The 14,339-nt window shown below is 40.7% G+C and overlaps 1 protein-coding gene across 1 annotated transcript in view; it reads left to right on the top strand.

The window, feature by feature from the left end:
• The window catches only part of LOC135258636 (probable carboxypeptidase X1), a 28,797-nt gene that overhangs the window by 11,675 nt on the left and 2,783 nt on the right, over nucleotides 1–14,339 (top strand). Inside the window, exons 7-12 of the mRNA XM_064342079.1 lie at nucleotides 805–928; nucleotides 7,777–7,973; nucleotides 8,776–8,955; nucleotides 10,419–10,713; nucleotides 12,453–12,592; nucleotides 13,069–13,171. Coding sequence (XP_064198149.1) covers nucleotides 805–928; nucleotides 7,777–7,973; nucleotides 8,776–8,955; nucleotides 10,419–10,713; nucleotides 12,453–12,592; nucleotides 13,069–13,171 — 1,039 coding nt within the window. The remainder of the gene's footprint in view (nucleotides 1–804; nucleotides 929–7,776; nucleotides 7,974–8,775; nucleotides 8,956–10,418; nucleotides 10,714–12,452; nucleotides 12,593–13,068; nucleotides 13,172–14,339) is intronic.

Raw genomic sequence — 14,339 nt, 5'->3', positions numbered from 1 at the left:
GAGAATGTTAATATTAATGTTATGCTAGTTTTCTCACCTCCACTGAGTTGGCACACTGCCTCAACCAGCCCAGTGCCCAGTCTGTGGTAAACCTGACCATTATTACATAACTGTGACAGCACTGGGCTCCCTCAGATGAAGGAGTACTTTGTACAGTTCTCAGAGTAGTGGTTGAGGAGTGAATGGAGCTCCTGTCCATCACGTTGTTCTCTCATTTTTTTCTCCCAATTTTTAGAAGCTCCAAATGTGTCCCTCATGTCATTGCGGTTTCAACCACACTCCATGAAAGCAGCACAACAGCTGAAGCGTGTTACTCTGATGTACTCATTACAAACTAAAGACCACACGCTACACAGTTCTACAGGAGATACAGTGGAAACGTATTACCTCCTTCCTGATTTCCTCTATTGCTACCAGTTTTTCAGTTTAACAGAGCATTTATTTTTCACATGGGTGGTATGGGTGTTTGATAACTTTTTTCATTAAATAAATGAAATAATAATTTAACAAAAATGTGTTTTTTGTTTACTCAAGTTTCCTTTGTCTACTATTACATTTTGTCTAAAATCTGAAACCATTCAGTATGACAAATATGCAATAATAGAGGAAATCAAGGGGGAAAATACTTTTTCATGGAACTGTATGTTGGACAGAATGTCTACTGTAGGGCGAGCACGAATACCAGCTGAAGCAGTAGGGAGCCATAGGCTAACACACAATAGCTCTGCACCCATTGGGCAACCCGTTTTCTGTGCACCCTGGTCATGAGCGGCAGTGGCCCCGCCCTCTCTCTCTGCTTCCCAGCTCATGAAGGCTGTGAATGAGGAGTGTCCTGACATCACGCGGATCTACAGCATCGGGAAAAGCCACATGGGCCTCAAGCTGTACGTCATGGAGATCTCTGACAACCCGGGCAAACACGAACTGGGTGAGTGAAGAGCGTGTGTGTGTGTGTGGGAGTGTGTGGATGTGCGTTCGTGTGTATTTGTCAATATATGGTGGTTTACCACGTTGGCATGGTGTCTACTGGGGCAGTTGTATTCTGGCCAGGAATCACATTAAAGAAGCCCTTCGGTTTCAAGAGGAAGCCAATACACTGCATTTTCATTTCTCTGGGGAATTAACACAGGGCAATTCCAATTCACAAAGACCATCACAAATTACCAGTGGCAATAAGCATTTGTTTAGGTAATATGGTAAGTAATGCAGTCTGTTTTAAAGCCATGCAATGTGTAAAATAGGGCAATGACCATAACCACAGCTATAATAATCATGTTACATTCTTTCATGTTACAAATGATAATTAAACCCAAAGAGGCACAACCTAGAACATATCATGTACAATTTACAGTTTAGTCATGAAGCCTTTAGCTAAAGCAATGTACACGTGCACATCACATGGTAACACCATAAGTAAAGGCCAGTTCAGATCAATGATTCGCAATGAGACGAAACGGTTTTAGAATGTTGCAGAGAAAATTGCAGCGGTGTGAACTGGTTAGTTACAGTGCGTCTGACGCCGTTGCCTGTGGTCTCTAAAGACCCACCTTGTCAAATTGCCAGGTGCAGTTTTAGAACGTTTACAATCAGACGTCTTGGAATTTTGCAAGTTGCATCCAGTCTCGTTGCGAATCATTGATCTGAACTGGCCTTAAGAGATAGGTCCACTTCATGTATATCAAGTGTCACCCTCAAGTGTCACCAACAAGATGCTTGCCTTAAGAGTTTTTCTTTTCAGATTGAAACTGAGATAAGTAGATATTTGATGTGTAAGTTCTGAGACATTTGTGAAAGATAGCGAGCTGGCAGGAGAATGCTGACTGGAGAGGTCTGGTTGTAGTGTATGGTGTGATCATTACCTGAAGATACAAAGGGGCAGTTCTATGTCAAGCTTGCTAAGCCTGTGCGCAGGATTTGAACTGAGTGCAGGTACCCACCAGAAGCCACAGAAGGATGTTGAAGAGCGCTGTGGAACATGTGAATTTTGGCAGGCTGAAGACCAGGCAGCAGCAGCGCTCCTAACCAGTTGCAGTGATATGAAGGCAGAGGCCATTAAGCAAGCCAGCAAGGCATTACAGTAGTCCATATGAGGAATTCCATGGAATTGTATATACTGTAGGTAGCTGTGTAGCCTTTTGGTTGAGTAATGGGTGAGTTCTCGTGATGTTGCATACGCAGAATCTATAGCCGCGTTTCCACCGCAGGAACTATACCCCGGAACTAGGAACCTTTTGAGGAACTCAGAGCGTTTCCACCGCAGGAACTAGGGTCTAAATTTAGTTCTGGGGGCTTTGTTTTACCCCCCAAAACGTTCCTGCTCAGGGGAGAAATTGAGTACAGGAACCTTTTGGGTGGAGTGCAGCTGAACATTTCTGATTGGTCGAGTACTGCAGCATTTGTGTTGTATTTATTTTCCGCCATTACCCGCCATGTTTGAAAATATGAAGCGGCAAACCAATTTATTTAATAATAATTAAATCAAACTTGTACGTTATGCGGCGCATTTAGCCTAGTTTTCGTATAGCCTGCCAACGTCTTGGAATTATAACGTGTGCTCTTCTGTTCTTTTCTTGCTTTAGTATTCGTTTTATAAAATACTAAGCATTCGTGCTGGACAGCATATTACGTAGGCTACCAAAACATTCAAACAGATTAATTCGGTTGCTGAATATTTTCTTCCGGATTTTCTTTGTTAGCCCGTTGTAATTGACATCAAAACGTTGATACATTTATGTGAGGTATGCGGTAGTTCTGCATAATTAACATTGGTGATACAGTACAAGCAAACTGGAAATCACCATCCGCACTTTTTATCCGGGTAAAATAACAGGTTAATTCTAGTAATCTTCCCTTTAGCTTTTTCAGACTGCCGTAATTTTACTCAATTAGTACAGTGTGGTTGCCACAATGTGTTCAGACAACCTAAGCTGGTCATCTGATGTCACACTAAGTTTCTCACCAAGCTGAGCAGGAGGGAGACACTGCGGAGCCGTCAACAGTCATTGAAGCAACAATCCATGGGTAACCCTCTGCTGGGAGGAGCAGGAGTTCTGTCTTTCCCAGTTTGAGCTTCAGGTGGGGGATGGGTATCCAGGCTGTCAGGTGGGCATGCAGAGATACATGCTGAACTCAGGTTTCGGTGGGAAAGAATGTAAAACAGCATTACTGTAAGTGCCATCAGCATAATGATATGACATTCTATGACTCAAGATAACTGGACCAAGAGATTTTTTGTAAAGACAGTAGAGGAGAAGACCATCTCTAGGTTCTACGTTGCCTGGTAGGATCAATCGATCAACAAGATATGAATTAAACACTGCTAGGGCTAGCCTGAAATGCCCATCTCTGTTATGGATGATAGAAGGATCCGGTGGTTGGCAGTATCGAATGCAGCATACACATCAAAGAGAATGAGGACATAGCTGAGTGAAGAGTATCTGTGACTGTGATGAGAGCTGTCTCAGGGGAGTGGCCAGATTTGAAACCCAACTGGTTGGGGTCAAAGAGGTCATTCTGCTGGAGATGGAGGAACAGTTGGTTGCAGACTGTGTGCTCGCAAGTTTAACATGGAAATAAGTGGACTGAAACAGGTTGGTGGTTGTGTGCATTGCTGCGTTCAGAAGAGAAGTGTTCAGTGAAAAGTTATGATTGCTTGGCACTGCAAACCAACCACTTTTTCTCACAGAGCATTCCGAGGTGTCAGTTAAAAAAGCATTGTCATCAGAATCTGCTATCATTGTCTTTTAGAGGTTTATGAAGCCTCCTCAGGTTCTGATCACCCTCTCATGTTTCATTCATTGATTTTACTGTGGTTTTACGGTGTTATTTTAGTGTAGGGTTACTCTTGCTGTATGTTCATCATTTTATCAATTCTGTTTTATTACCGTTGTGATTATGATTATAATATTATTACAGTGTCTACAGTGTCTTACAGTTTAGCTGTGATGTTGACACTGCTTTTAGATTGCATTGTAGATAGTTTAGCACGTGGGTATTTTTGTGTCAGACACTCTGAATGTGCATGTATGTCATATACTGCATCAGCAAGTGGTGGCCTTCACACTTTATAGTGTTGGCTGGCTTACCCTGCATGCAACAGAAGGTCAAACATATTGATGGACATCAAAGAACCCAGTGCAAAGCCCCAGTTTCATCAGTGCCGTAATAAGTGTATTATATGTGCAAGCTCAAAATTGGTATACAAAGTACTGTAGTTCATGGCTGAGATATCAGCCAAAGTGACGTCCAACAGTACAGTAGCATTCACACACTAACCTGATCCAGATTGACTCAGTATTAAAGCCTGAATGGATCCTGTGTCCATGAGCCTTGAACGGAGAGGGGGAAGGATGGAAGGGGGTGGGGTTTGGGGTAGTTGTGCTGGGAGGTTGAAAAACAACCCTACGCCTGTGGTAACATGGCCTCAAACCTTCAGCGATCTCCTCGCTCTCTGAACAGACCTGTCTTGTCTGCTCTTTTCCGCCATGATGGAAGCTGGTTTCCCACCAAGTGGGTGTAAACATCTAAGACTGTGCCTGCTGTCAACTCAAAATCATGGCCTTTTAATCATAACCTAGAGTCAGATATGTTTTAAGTCTGAGTAGTTATGAAAACCCAGGATGTGTAAGATTAAGCTGGCTTGTGAAATAGGTTTGTTCAGTAATAATAATTTTGTCATTTTAGCAATACAAAAGGACCCTCTTTGGGTTCTCTGTTTTGTTTTTACATCATTGAGCTCATTGAAAGTCAGCAGTCCAGTAGTAGGAATAGTTCGAATAGCCAAGACAACCTATTGACCTCACCGCCTGGCTTGTTCCAAGATAGTTGTCCTAATGCTTGTAGCTGCCAAAAACCTTTGTGTAATTTTCTGGCAAATACAAACCAGTTTCAGAGTTGAATGCAGGGCCGTATCTTGTCTAAGGTTAAAAGAAAATGAACCAGTCATGTTACCAAGTGCTTCACATCTTCTTTAAATGCAGAGTTCAGAGTTTTTATCCAGATTTGGCAGATGCCTTGCAGATAGCTGCCTATCCATACATATACTAAAAGGCAAAGAAAGAGACCCATACACTGTAACAAATATGGATATGTACGTACTCATGTGTTATTGCAATCTGTGTTGGCTGTGCTGTATTTACTTTAATTAATTGTACCCACCCATTCACTGAGTGATTAGGGTAAAATGTCACACCTGCTGACTAATGGCAGCCAGATGCTAATGATGGTCTGTCTGTGACCAAAATATTTGTTGTGTTTAGCACTTTTTTACACTTTCACTTTAATATGTAGTCTAATAATCTGGGTAATACATTTTGAACAAGCCTCTGATTCAAATGTTTTAAAAGTCTTTTGTAACTGTGTGGATCTCTTTCTTTGTCTTACAGTTTACATTTTGACTGATGTGCCTGTTTCATCATCTGTTCACATACCTGTTTCACAAAAGCACAAACCTTTCCTGTAGTAGCATATACAGAATACATTTAAACAACTTTAGCCCTGGGTTTCTATAAATCTCATATACTGACAGAAGCAAATAAAGATCCTTTTGTTAGAATTTACTCCTGGGTGTTAAAGCCCTCTAGTGTGTGCTTGTTTTCTTGTGGTCTGGAACTCAATATGAGCAACTGCACCACATTTAAGGTCAGCTGAAAAAATTTAATATTGTCTTAGATGTAGCCATGTAAAATAAATGGGCAATCCTTTTTCCCAGGTCACAAAAACCCCATCAGTAATGTTGGGGAACATTCCAGTTCAATTCTTTTCTAGCTGTGTGATAACCTAACAATGAGGATTTTCCCACAATCAGTCTTAGAATGTAAAGTAATTGCTTCTACAAACAAGCTCCATCAATTTAAATTATGGGCATGTCACTGACAAACTTAATGGTAACATCACTGTCTATCATTTGTCATTTAGTTTGTGGAAAAAAACAGATTTGTTTTGGTGCCATTTTAATAATTTAAAAAATGAATGACCATATGAATAACCAATGTCCTTTAACATTTAGTGTGATTAATGGAAAAAATAGCCCCTACCTTTCTGGGAATATTCTGGGGACCAGGAATTGATAGCTGGGTTTGTACTGCCTTGTCTATTTCTTATGCTGAACAATCATAAATTAAGCTCAGGACAGTTATCAGTTTAAAGGCAGGGTGTGTCCTCTGTTGGAACCTCAGCTAAGTTGGCAGGCCCCACAGATACCATAGTTAATTTTTTGTGATGAATTTGGCACCCAATATGGGGCTGAGAAGATTCAATTCCCAACCCAATTTGGAATGAGAAATCGTTTGCAACCATAGCTGTATGTATGCTGCAAACCACAATGCTGATTCAGGAGAGTATTGACATCTACAGTTTTCCTCTGAAACACGTAGTGTCGCCAGCCGACTTCTTTTCACATCACACGCTACAGCTAAGGAGTCAGAGGAAGGCCTTTCATATGTTTCTGATGTATTTATTTGTATTCGTCTTTTATGTCATGTTACCACAGTCATGCGTTGTATTAAAAGCTTAGAATTCTTTACTTTAATTCAGTGGTGTTTTGTGGGAAATGCAGCATAGTTCAAGCTAAGCTGTATGCTTTAGCTCTTCACAAAGCATAGTTCAAGCTAAGCTGTATGCTCTAGCTCTTCACAAAGCAGCTGCAGTTATCGGGTAGGTGCTTTATTTCAGACCTCTCTGTAAATGTGTACGACCAGGAGTTCCTGTCTAAAAGAGGCATGATGTTTCCTCCCTAAAAACCCTTCTACATTGCTAACTCTGGCAGACATGTAAGAATGCTGGGCTCTGCTGTGGGAGAGAGGAAGACACGTGTGCTGGAATGCTTTGTTTATTCATTTCTCGCAAGGGGTCAGAAGAGCACCTTAAATTGGTGTTAATTTTACTGTGAATGTCTGGCAAATGAATTGAATGAAGGGTAAATGAGATTAAATCATACACCACCAGAACTGAACTGCCTTCTGACAATTTATGGAACACTGTGTAGGTGCTATGTTAATTTTCAAAAATGTTGCCACTAATTTACCTTTAGCATGTTCACAGAATATTATATAAATCGCGACACAGCTTTCATACACAGTCCATGGCATTGAATTAAGTCTTTATCAAGCAAGTACTAAGCACAGGCAAGAAACTAGCCACTCCAGAAAGTCAAAAACATGGTATCCCTCCACCAAAAAACTTTCAACAAGACAATGATAGCAAGCATATTTCAAAATAAACCAGAAAATGGTTTAAAAGCATAGGTCAAAAGATCTGGAGAATGTAGAAAAATTGTGTTTGGGGGAGTGGTCAAAGATCCCTCTCAATATGATCATCAATCAATAAGTACCAAAAACAGGGGTGTAAATAACTGTGATACCTACATTTTGAAAAACAAAAAAACTTTGCAGTATATGACATCCATTTTATATTAGTCTAAAGGAATTTTTTTGTTTTTTTGTAATTTTTGAGCATACAAAATAGTTTATTACCTGTATTGTTCATTTTAAACAGCCTTCCTTGGTGCTTCTTATTTAAATGAGTTCATAATTTTGGATGGCAATGTATATTAGTTCATGAGTATTCATGCAGAAGAGTGCCTAAGAACAGACGTCCATTGCTATTTGTCCTGCCCATTCTTGAATACTTGTAAGATGCATTCATTTAAAATGTTTCAGGTATCATTGCAGAGAGACAGAAATTAGGTTGCCCATCCGGTTAATCTGTATAATCATTGGATGAATGTCAGCCAATGATTATGGCTGAGTGTTCCAGCCTTCTCTGCGCCCCCTGCAGGTGAACCGGAGTTCCGCTATGTGGCGGGGATGCACGGCAACGAGGTCCTCGGTCGGGAGCTGGTCCTGAACCTGATGCAGTACCTCTGTAGCGAATACAAGAGGGGCGACCAGCGCATCGTCCAGCTGGTGAAAGAGACCCGCATCCACCTGCTACCCTCCATGAACCCTGATGGCTACGAGATGGCCTACAAGAAGGTGAAATGGGAATCACAGGATGGGCTGGGAAAGAGGGGGAGTGTGAAGGTTTATGTGTCCAGTGGCAGGGTCCTATTCTCAGAGTGCTTTTCTTCCCAGTACATTGTTAGTTGTTTAAACACACAGCTAAATGCTCTGTTATTGTTTTATCCTAGGGATATCAGTAGCTCTTCCTCTTGCCATTATTTAGCATATTCAGTGTTTGAAGTAATAGGGATCAGAGGTGATCTCTAAAATCCTTTGAGAAAGTATTTTTTTCCTTAGAGTATCTTGTCCTGTATGTACTATTACAGCAGTAACCTATGTTCCACAGTTGCCATATAAAGTTAATTCAGCCCAACTCCCAGCCCAACTTGGCTGTTGCACTTTATGACTGATAATCGGGGGGTAAAACATCTTCTTATACTCGAATTCCAAGCACAATAATGGAACTTACACACTGAGAAGTTATATAACAGAGAACTGTATTTCTTAGGAAAGTGCTCTAGTGATGTTTTTCTGTCTGTAAACATGGTTGAAACTCGAATTGGGAAACAACAACAAATATAATGCCAGGCTGTTTTAAAATATGAGTTTTAGTTTTCATAAAATACACAACCATACTCCTTGTTAAGATATATTAGATTTCATAAATCTTGGTGCTCTTTAACAGGGCTAGTAATTCTTTCAGCTTCAGATTCCAGCCTCAGCAGGAATGTACGCTGTAGCTACAGCCTATTTAAAGCCTTTTAGTGGTCATAGAGTTATTGAAATGATCAGACTGGAGCCTGGTCTAACCTCAACCATTGCCCTAAATGCCCAGGGCTCAGAGTTATCCGGCTGGGCGTTGGGTCGTTACAGCTACGAAGGGATTGACATGAACCACAATTTTGCGGACCTGAACTCAGTCATGTGGGATGCCATGGAACGGGAGACGGACAAGTCCAAGCTGATCAACCACTACTTCCCCATCCCAGAGTTCTACCTGTCTGAGGAGGCTTTCGTAAGTGCCAGCGATGCCGCAGAAATTCACATCCTTACCGTCTTCCATCTTCCTCTGTCTACTTCACAGTTCCTTTAGACCAGGGATCAGCAACTCACGGTCCTCGAGGGCCGAGAACTGCTGGTTTTCCACCCTCCCTTTGCCTGGGAGTCAGGTGTGAAGACAGTCTGGCCAATCAGTAGCACTAATTACCCGGGAGAAAAGAAAACCAGGGCTGGATTTGAATTCGAGGGCCAGAGTTGATGATCCCTGCTTTAGACTAAAGCAGAAACTTTAGATTCATATAGAATGGGTTAATAACAAGGGCTGATCCAATTCAGGATTTTGTTCCCGTTCAGGATTTAAAAAAAACTTCTTCTCTTAATTAATTAGCTGAATTATATGTTGGCCTTATATTTGTGTAAGTACCAGCTACAGCCAGACTGCAAGTGTATCCTAAAGTTTTTACTGTGGTCAATTGCAGGAGTGAACCAGTGTAGTTTATGGAGCTGTCAGAAAACTAAAACTAAGGTAATTGATTGGATTGGAAAAACCAGGACGCAGTTGTGTTCCCCTGATATAGAATCTTTCAGTCCATTCAAAGATGTCAGAGTGCCTTTTGGCTCATCTCAACTACTACCATGTGTACCCCCCACCACTCCATCACACTGCTGCCATATTTGGGCCAAAACACTCACCTTTAGCTGAGATGGTGTGGAAGGGAGATGTTTACTTGTTTTACTGGGGTTTTACATTAACCTCTTATTCATCAGTTTTATACAGGCTTTTGAATTAATGATGTGTCATATGCGCTTTATTTGACAAATTAAACTCTTTCCCGTAGATTAGTCTTCTGAAACCATCTGAGTTATTCAGTCTCCAAACAGAGATACTGTACTGTACTGGGCAGCTGATAGTGGCAAGGTGGCAAACAATTTGTCTTCATTCTTTTAGGTAACATTTCACGCTGCCATTTAAGTACCCCACCTGGCTTCTGTGGGCTGTGCTGAAATTTATAGGAGAACTTATACAGTTAAATGCAAATGTATTTGCACAGTGATACATTTTTTGTAGTTTTGGCTCTGTATTCGAGCACATTGAATTTATGTGAGAATATTTGCATCTATATTGGGTGATCCATGTCAGAATTACAGTTAATTAAATAAGAAAACAGCTACAGTACCACAGGAACTAGCCTATATTTTACCACCATAGACACTATGCTAAAACATGGCAGCAGAGGAGATGCAGGTACTATGAAGCACCCGTTCGTTGTTTTTTACTTTACTAACACTCTCGGAACTGAGGAGGGAGGCTTAATTGTTGCTATTAAGACTGGTTATGACTACCTAACCTGATAAAAAGGGTGTTCTTGCTGCACTGCTGTGGCCATAATGTTTCAGTGGTCTTCAGTGTAAGCCATGGAAGGGTACATCCTTCTCTCAATATCCCTGTTGTAGAAACTACTTTTGGCCCCTTCTCAGGTTGCCTCAGAAACCCGTGCCGTCATCAACTGGATGAAGAGCATCCCTTTCGTGCTGAGCGCAAACTTGCACGGGGGGGAGCTAGTGGTCACCTATCCCTTCGACATGACCCGCGATTGGGCCCCGCACGAGCACACGCCTACCCCAGATGACAGCTTCTTCCGCTGGCTGGCCACGGTCTATGCCAGCACCAACCAAGTCATGTCCAACCCCGACCGCAGGACCTGTCACCATGACGACTTCCTGCGCCACAACAACATCATCAACGGCGCAAACTGGCACACCGTCCCAGGCAGTGGGTAGCAGACTGCCATATCCTTTTACACCACATGTTCTGATCCTGAGACCACTGCATAATAATAATAATAATAATAATAATAATAATATGGCTGGAGAATGGGGCTTATGACCAAAAGATTGCCAGATCACTTTGCAGGTAGGACACTTAGAAAGTTGAGCAACAATCAGTCACATTGGCCTAACAATAATACATTAATTTTTTAACCCACATTCCAGAGTGGGGCCAAATGTATCTGTTAGGAGTTTGATTAACTCTGTTAGAGCTGAATTAACACTGGACATTTTACTGTGTATCCTCGACCTAGATACATAACCTCAATTGCTTTTCTGTAAATCCAGCAGTATAAATGTACACTATATCAAAAGTTGTGTAATAAGCTTTGCATATGAGTGACTGCAAAATGTCTGTAATGTAGTGTAATCGTAATTTGACACATTTAATAACAACACATACAAATAACAAATGAACATATTATTGTTAGGCCAAGGTGACTGAATGCTGCTCAACTTTCTCAGTATTGTACGCAGTCTATTCTCTCTCTTGAGAAATGTACAGGATTTGGTGCCACTATCATTATGGTATCAACCAATGAATCAAACTCATCGCAGCTATTGGCCTGGCTGTTTTACTCTTTGTAATGTACATGTATCTCAGCTTCATTGGCCAATCATCATAGATTTTTGAAACCCCACATCTTCATTATCATAGTCATAGATGTTTTGATTTTAAAGCAAGAATGCAGCTCAATAATTAGGTAATCACAGCCTCACTGTAAAACTACTGTACCACCATGGCTTTGCATTGTGCCATTGCAATATGGGACAGAGACTCATTTTGTTGTAAAAAGAGGGAAAACCCCACATACTACTTTTCAGTGCTCCCATTTATTGGGATGGTAGGTATACATACTCCAAGTTTCCATGTTCTTTTTAGATGGTAAGATGAAAAAGAGAGGGCCAAGTTACATGAAGTTATTTAGGAAGCTTTGGGTAGCATTTTTTATTTTTTATTTAACCCCCACTGAGATCAAAAACTCTTTTACAAGGGGTACCTGATATAAAACACAAAGTTAAACGAGACAGTTGACTAACGAGTTACAAACATCAAATGGGGCAGTGTAACAGTAATTAAAAAGCATAGCAGAGGTTAAAAGCACAAGCATACTTCAGTCACTGAGTTATGAATTACATATGTAAATTCAGCAATTGAAATTAATTTGTCAAGTTTAGTATTGTTTTGCACATTGCTCCAACTGTAAGGTGCAATATATCTGAAACACAACTTTCCATTGCATTGCTTTGGAATAGAGCTTGTTTAATTTGTGTGAGGTAAGATAATCATGTTTGTTGCAACTTGGCCTCATTTTGACATCAATACTTTTAATGGCAGGCCTAGATTTTGCTAGTCTTAATGACTTATAGACCGTGCTTCGTGTGGATGAGTGTCTTGGCATTTTTGCTTGTTGGAATGTTTTTTTGTGAGATTGAACTATATACACACAATGTATACCTGATGAAGACCTGTGGGTTGAATCATGTGTATATAGTTCAATAAATGGGAGCATTAAAGACTAGTATGCGGTGTCTTCCTCCTTTTTACATCTGAATTCCCCTATAACTCCAGCACCTATGAAAGACAGGTGTGCATGTGTTTTTAAACTTTGGTACATTTTATCATTCCATTGAGGAGGCAGAGCCATAAACATTTATGCTCTGCATGCATCTTACCTGCAGGCATGAATGACTTCAGCTACCTGCACACCAACTGCTTTGAGGTAACGGTGGAGCTCTCCTGTGACAAGTTCCCCCATGCCAGCGAGCTTCCCGTCGAGTGGGAGAACAACAAGGAGTCCCTCCTGGTCTACATGGAGCAGGTCAGCACCTCCTTCTTACTGTTTGTGCTCATATTCTGGGCTGGTGTTTACTGTCAGTTTGATGGTCCCTCCCACAGAATTTGCTTTTTTTTTTACATGCACCATCTTTTCGATGGCCTGAACGGCCATCGAAAAGATGGTGGAAAAGATAAAATCCAGTCCATCATTTCTCTTTCTGTAGGCTTCAAACAAAGTGTATTGGATTTTATTCAGATGACAAAGTTATTTAAATACAGTGTAAAATTACTCTTGAGCGTTCCTGTGTGTGTACCAAAAAGCCACTGCAAAAGCTTACATCCACATCCCCAAGCCTTGGGGCAGGACAAACACATGATTGCATGCCTTGATAAGAACACTGGTTCTTTAGGTCAGAACAAATGTCACCAAACACAGCTTGTGTTGTGCTGTGCGGTAGGCGAGGCCTCCAGCCGCTCTACTGCTACTCCAACGGAACTTTTTATCCACTCTTCCTCTAGGTTCACCGCGGGATAAAAGGCTTAGTGATGGACAAGGACTCCAAGGCCGGCATAGCTAATGCTATCATCAAAGTAGATGATATTGACCACCACATCAGATCAGGTAAGTCCTTTCCAGCATTCGGTGGTATGACGCTTACGGGCAGTTCCACTGAGAAAGAATACCTAGCTCAAGCAACGTTGCTCATGCACATCAGCTGTGAACACTATCCACGCCATATTACCAACTCATTCACAAAAGTACTGATTCAAATAAAGTAACCATGCCCAAAAGCACAAGAACAAGACACATGGAAACAAGTCTAAATGCCATTATTACTACACTACCTGATTTTACGAATTATTTTTCCTCCTTGGTTTGCAAAATTCAGTGGTGGAGTGCGTGCTTAGAGCAAATAACTTCAAACACTGAGTTGAGTAGCGCTGATGTAATATAACATGCTGAAGTTAGTATAATTAAATCATACCATGTTACACACATTGTTGTTTGGTTTTGTATGTTGTATGCAGTTGATAAATATGTTGTATGTATTTTAGGCCCAATTACCTCCTTTATGGTGGTATGGATTACATAAGAATTAATCTGATTTAGCACCTTGGAGTATTCCATTGCCACAGAATTTAAGTCAGCATTCAGGGGAGCTGGGTAATGCTCTGAATCCAACTGCTGTCCATATTCTACTTCTGTTTTGGCTGCAGCCCGTTATTATAACTGACCATTTATAACAAATGTGTCTTCACTTATTGATTACATTTTTAATGACTTTCAGATCAGCCTTTATAAGATATTTAAGTGAGGGTCACACCAAAATGTCCCACGTTTCAGTTATCTAAGTTCAGTTCTTTAAAACCGATTACCCATTTTATGTTGTTGCACACATAATGGTGCACAGATAACAATGACTAAAAAATGAAACCATATAACCACAAACAAAATGATTATTGAATAACCATTGAATAACAATTGACTGTTCTTCACTATTTTGGAACAATTTCTCTAATTCATAGAAGTGGACCATTTTGAATGAATGGTCTTTATTAAAGTCACATCATTGAAGAGCAAATGGGAGTATAAATAGTTGTTCCCTTACAGTGAATAGTAGAAAGCACTCTATTATGCCATCGAACAATCCTAGTAGCTGTTGAATAACACAGCCTGCAACAACAAATTATTTCTGTCTCTTTTAACCCAAGGAGGGATACTCTTGTTGTATCGAATATCTGCTCTCTTTTGTGTTAGTATTATCCTTGTCTTGCAATAATGATAGCTG

This window comes from Anguilla rostrata, chromosome 7, assembly GCF_018555375.3.
Source record: "Anguilla rostrata isolate EN2019 chromosome 7, ASM1855537v3, whole genome shotgun sequence".
NCBI lineage: Eukaryota > Metazoa > Chordata > Actinopteri > Anguilliformes > Anguillidae > Anguilla > Anguilla rostrata.
Note: the sequence above shows the minus strand (reverse complement) of the source record. Positions and strands in the feature narration are given on the sequence as shown.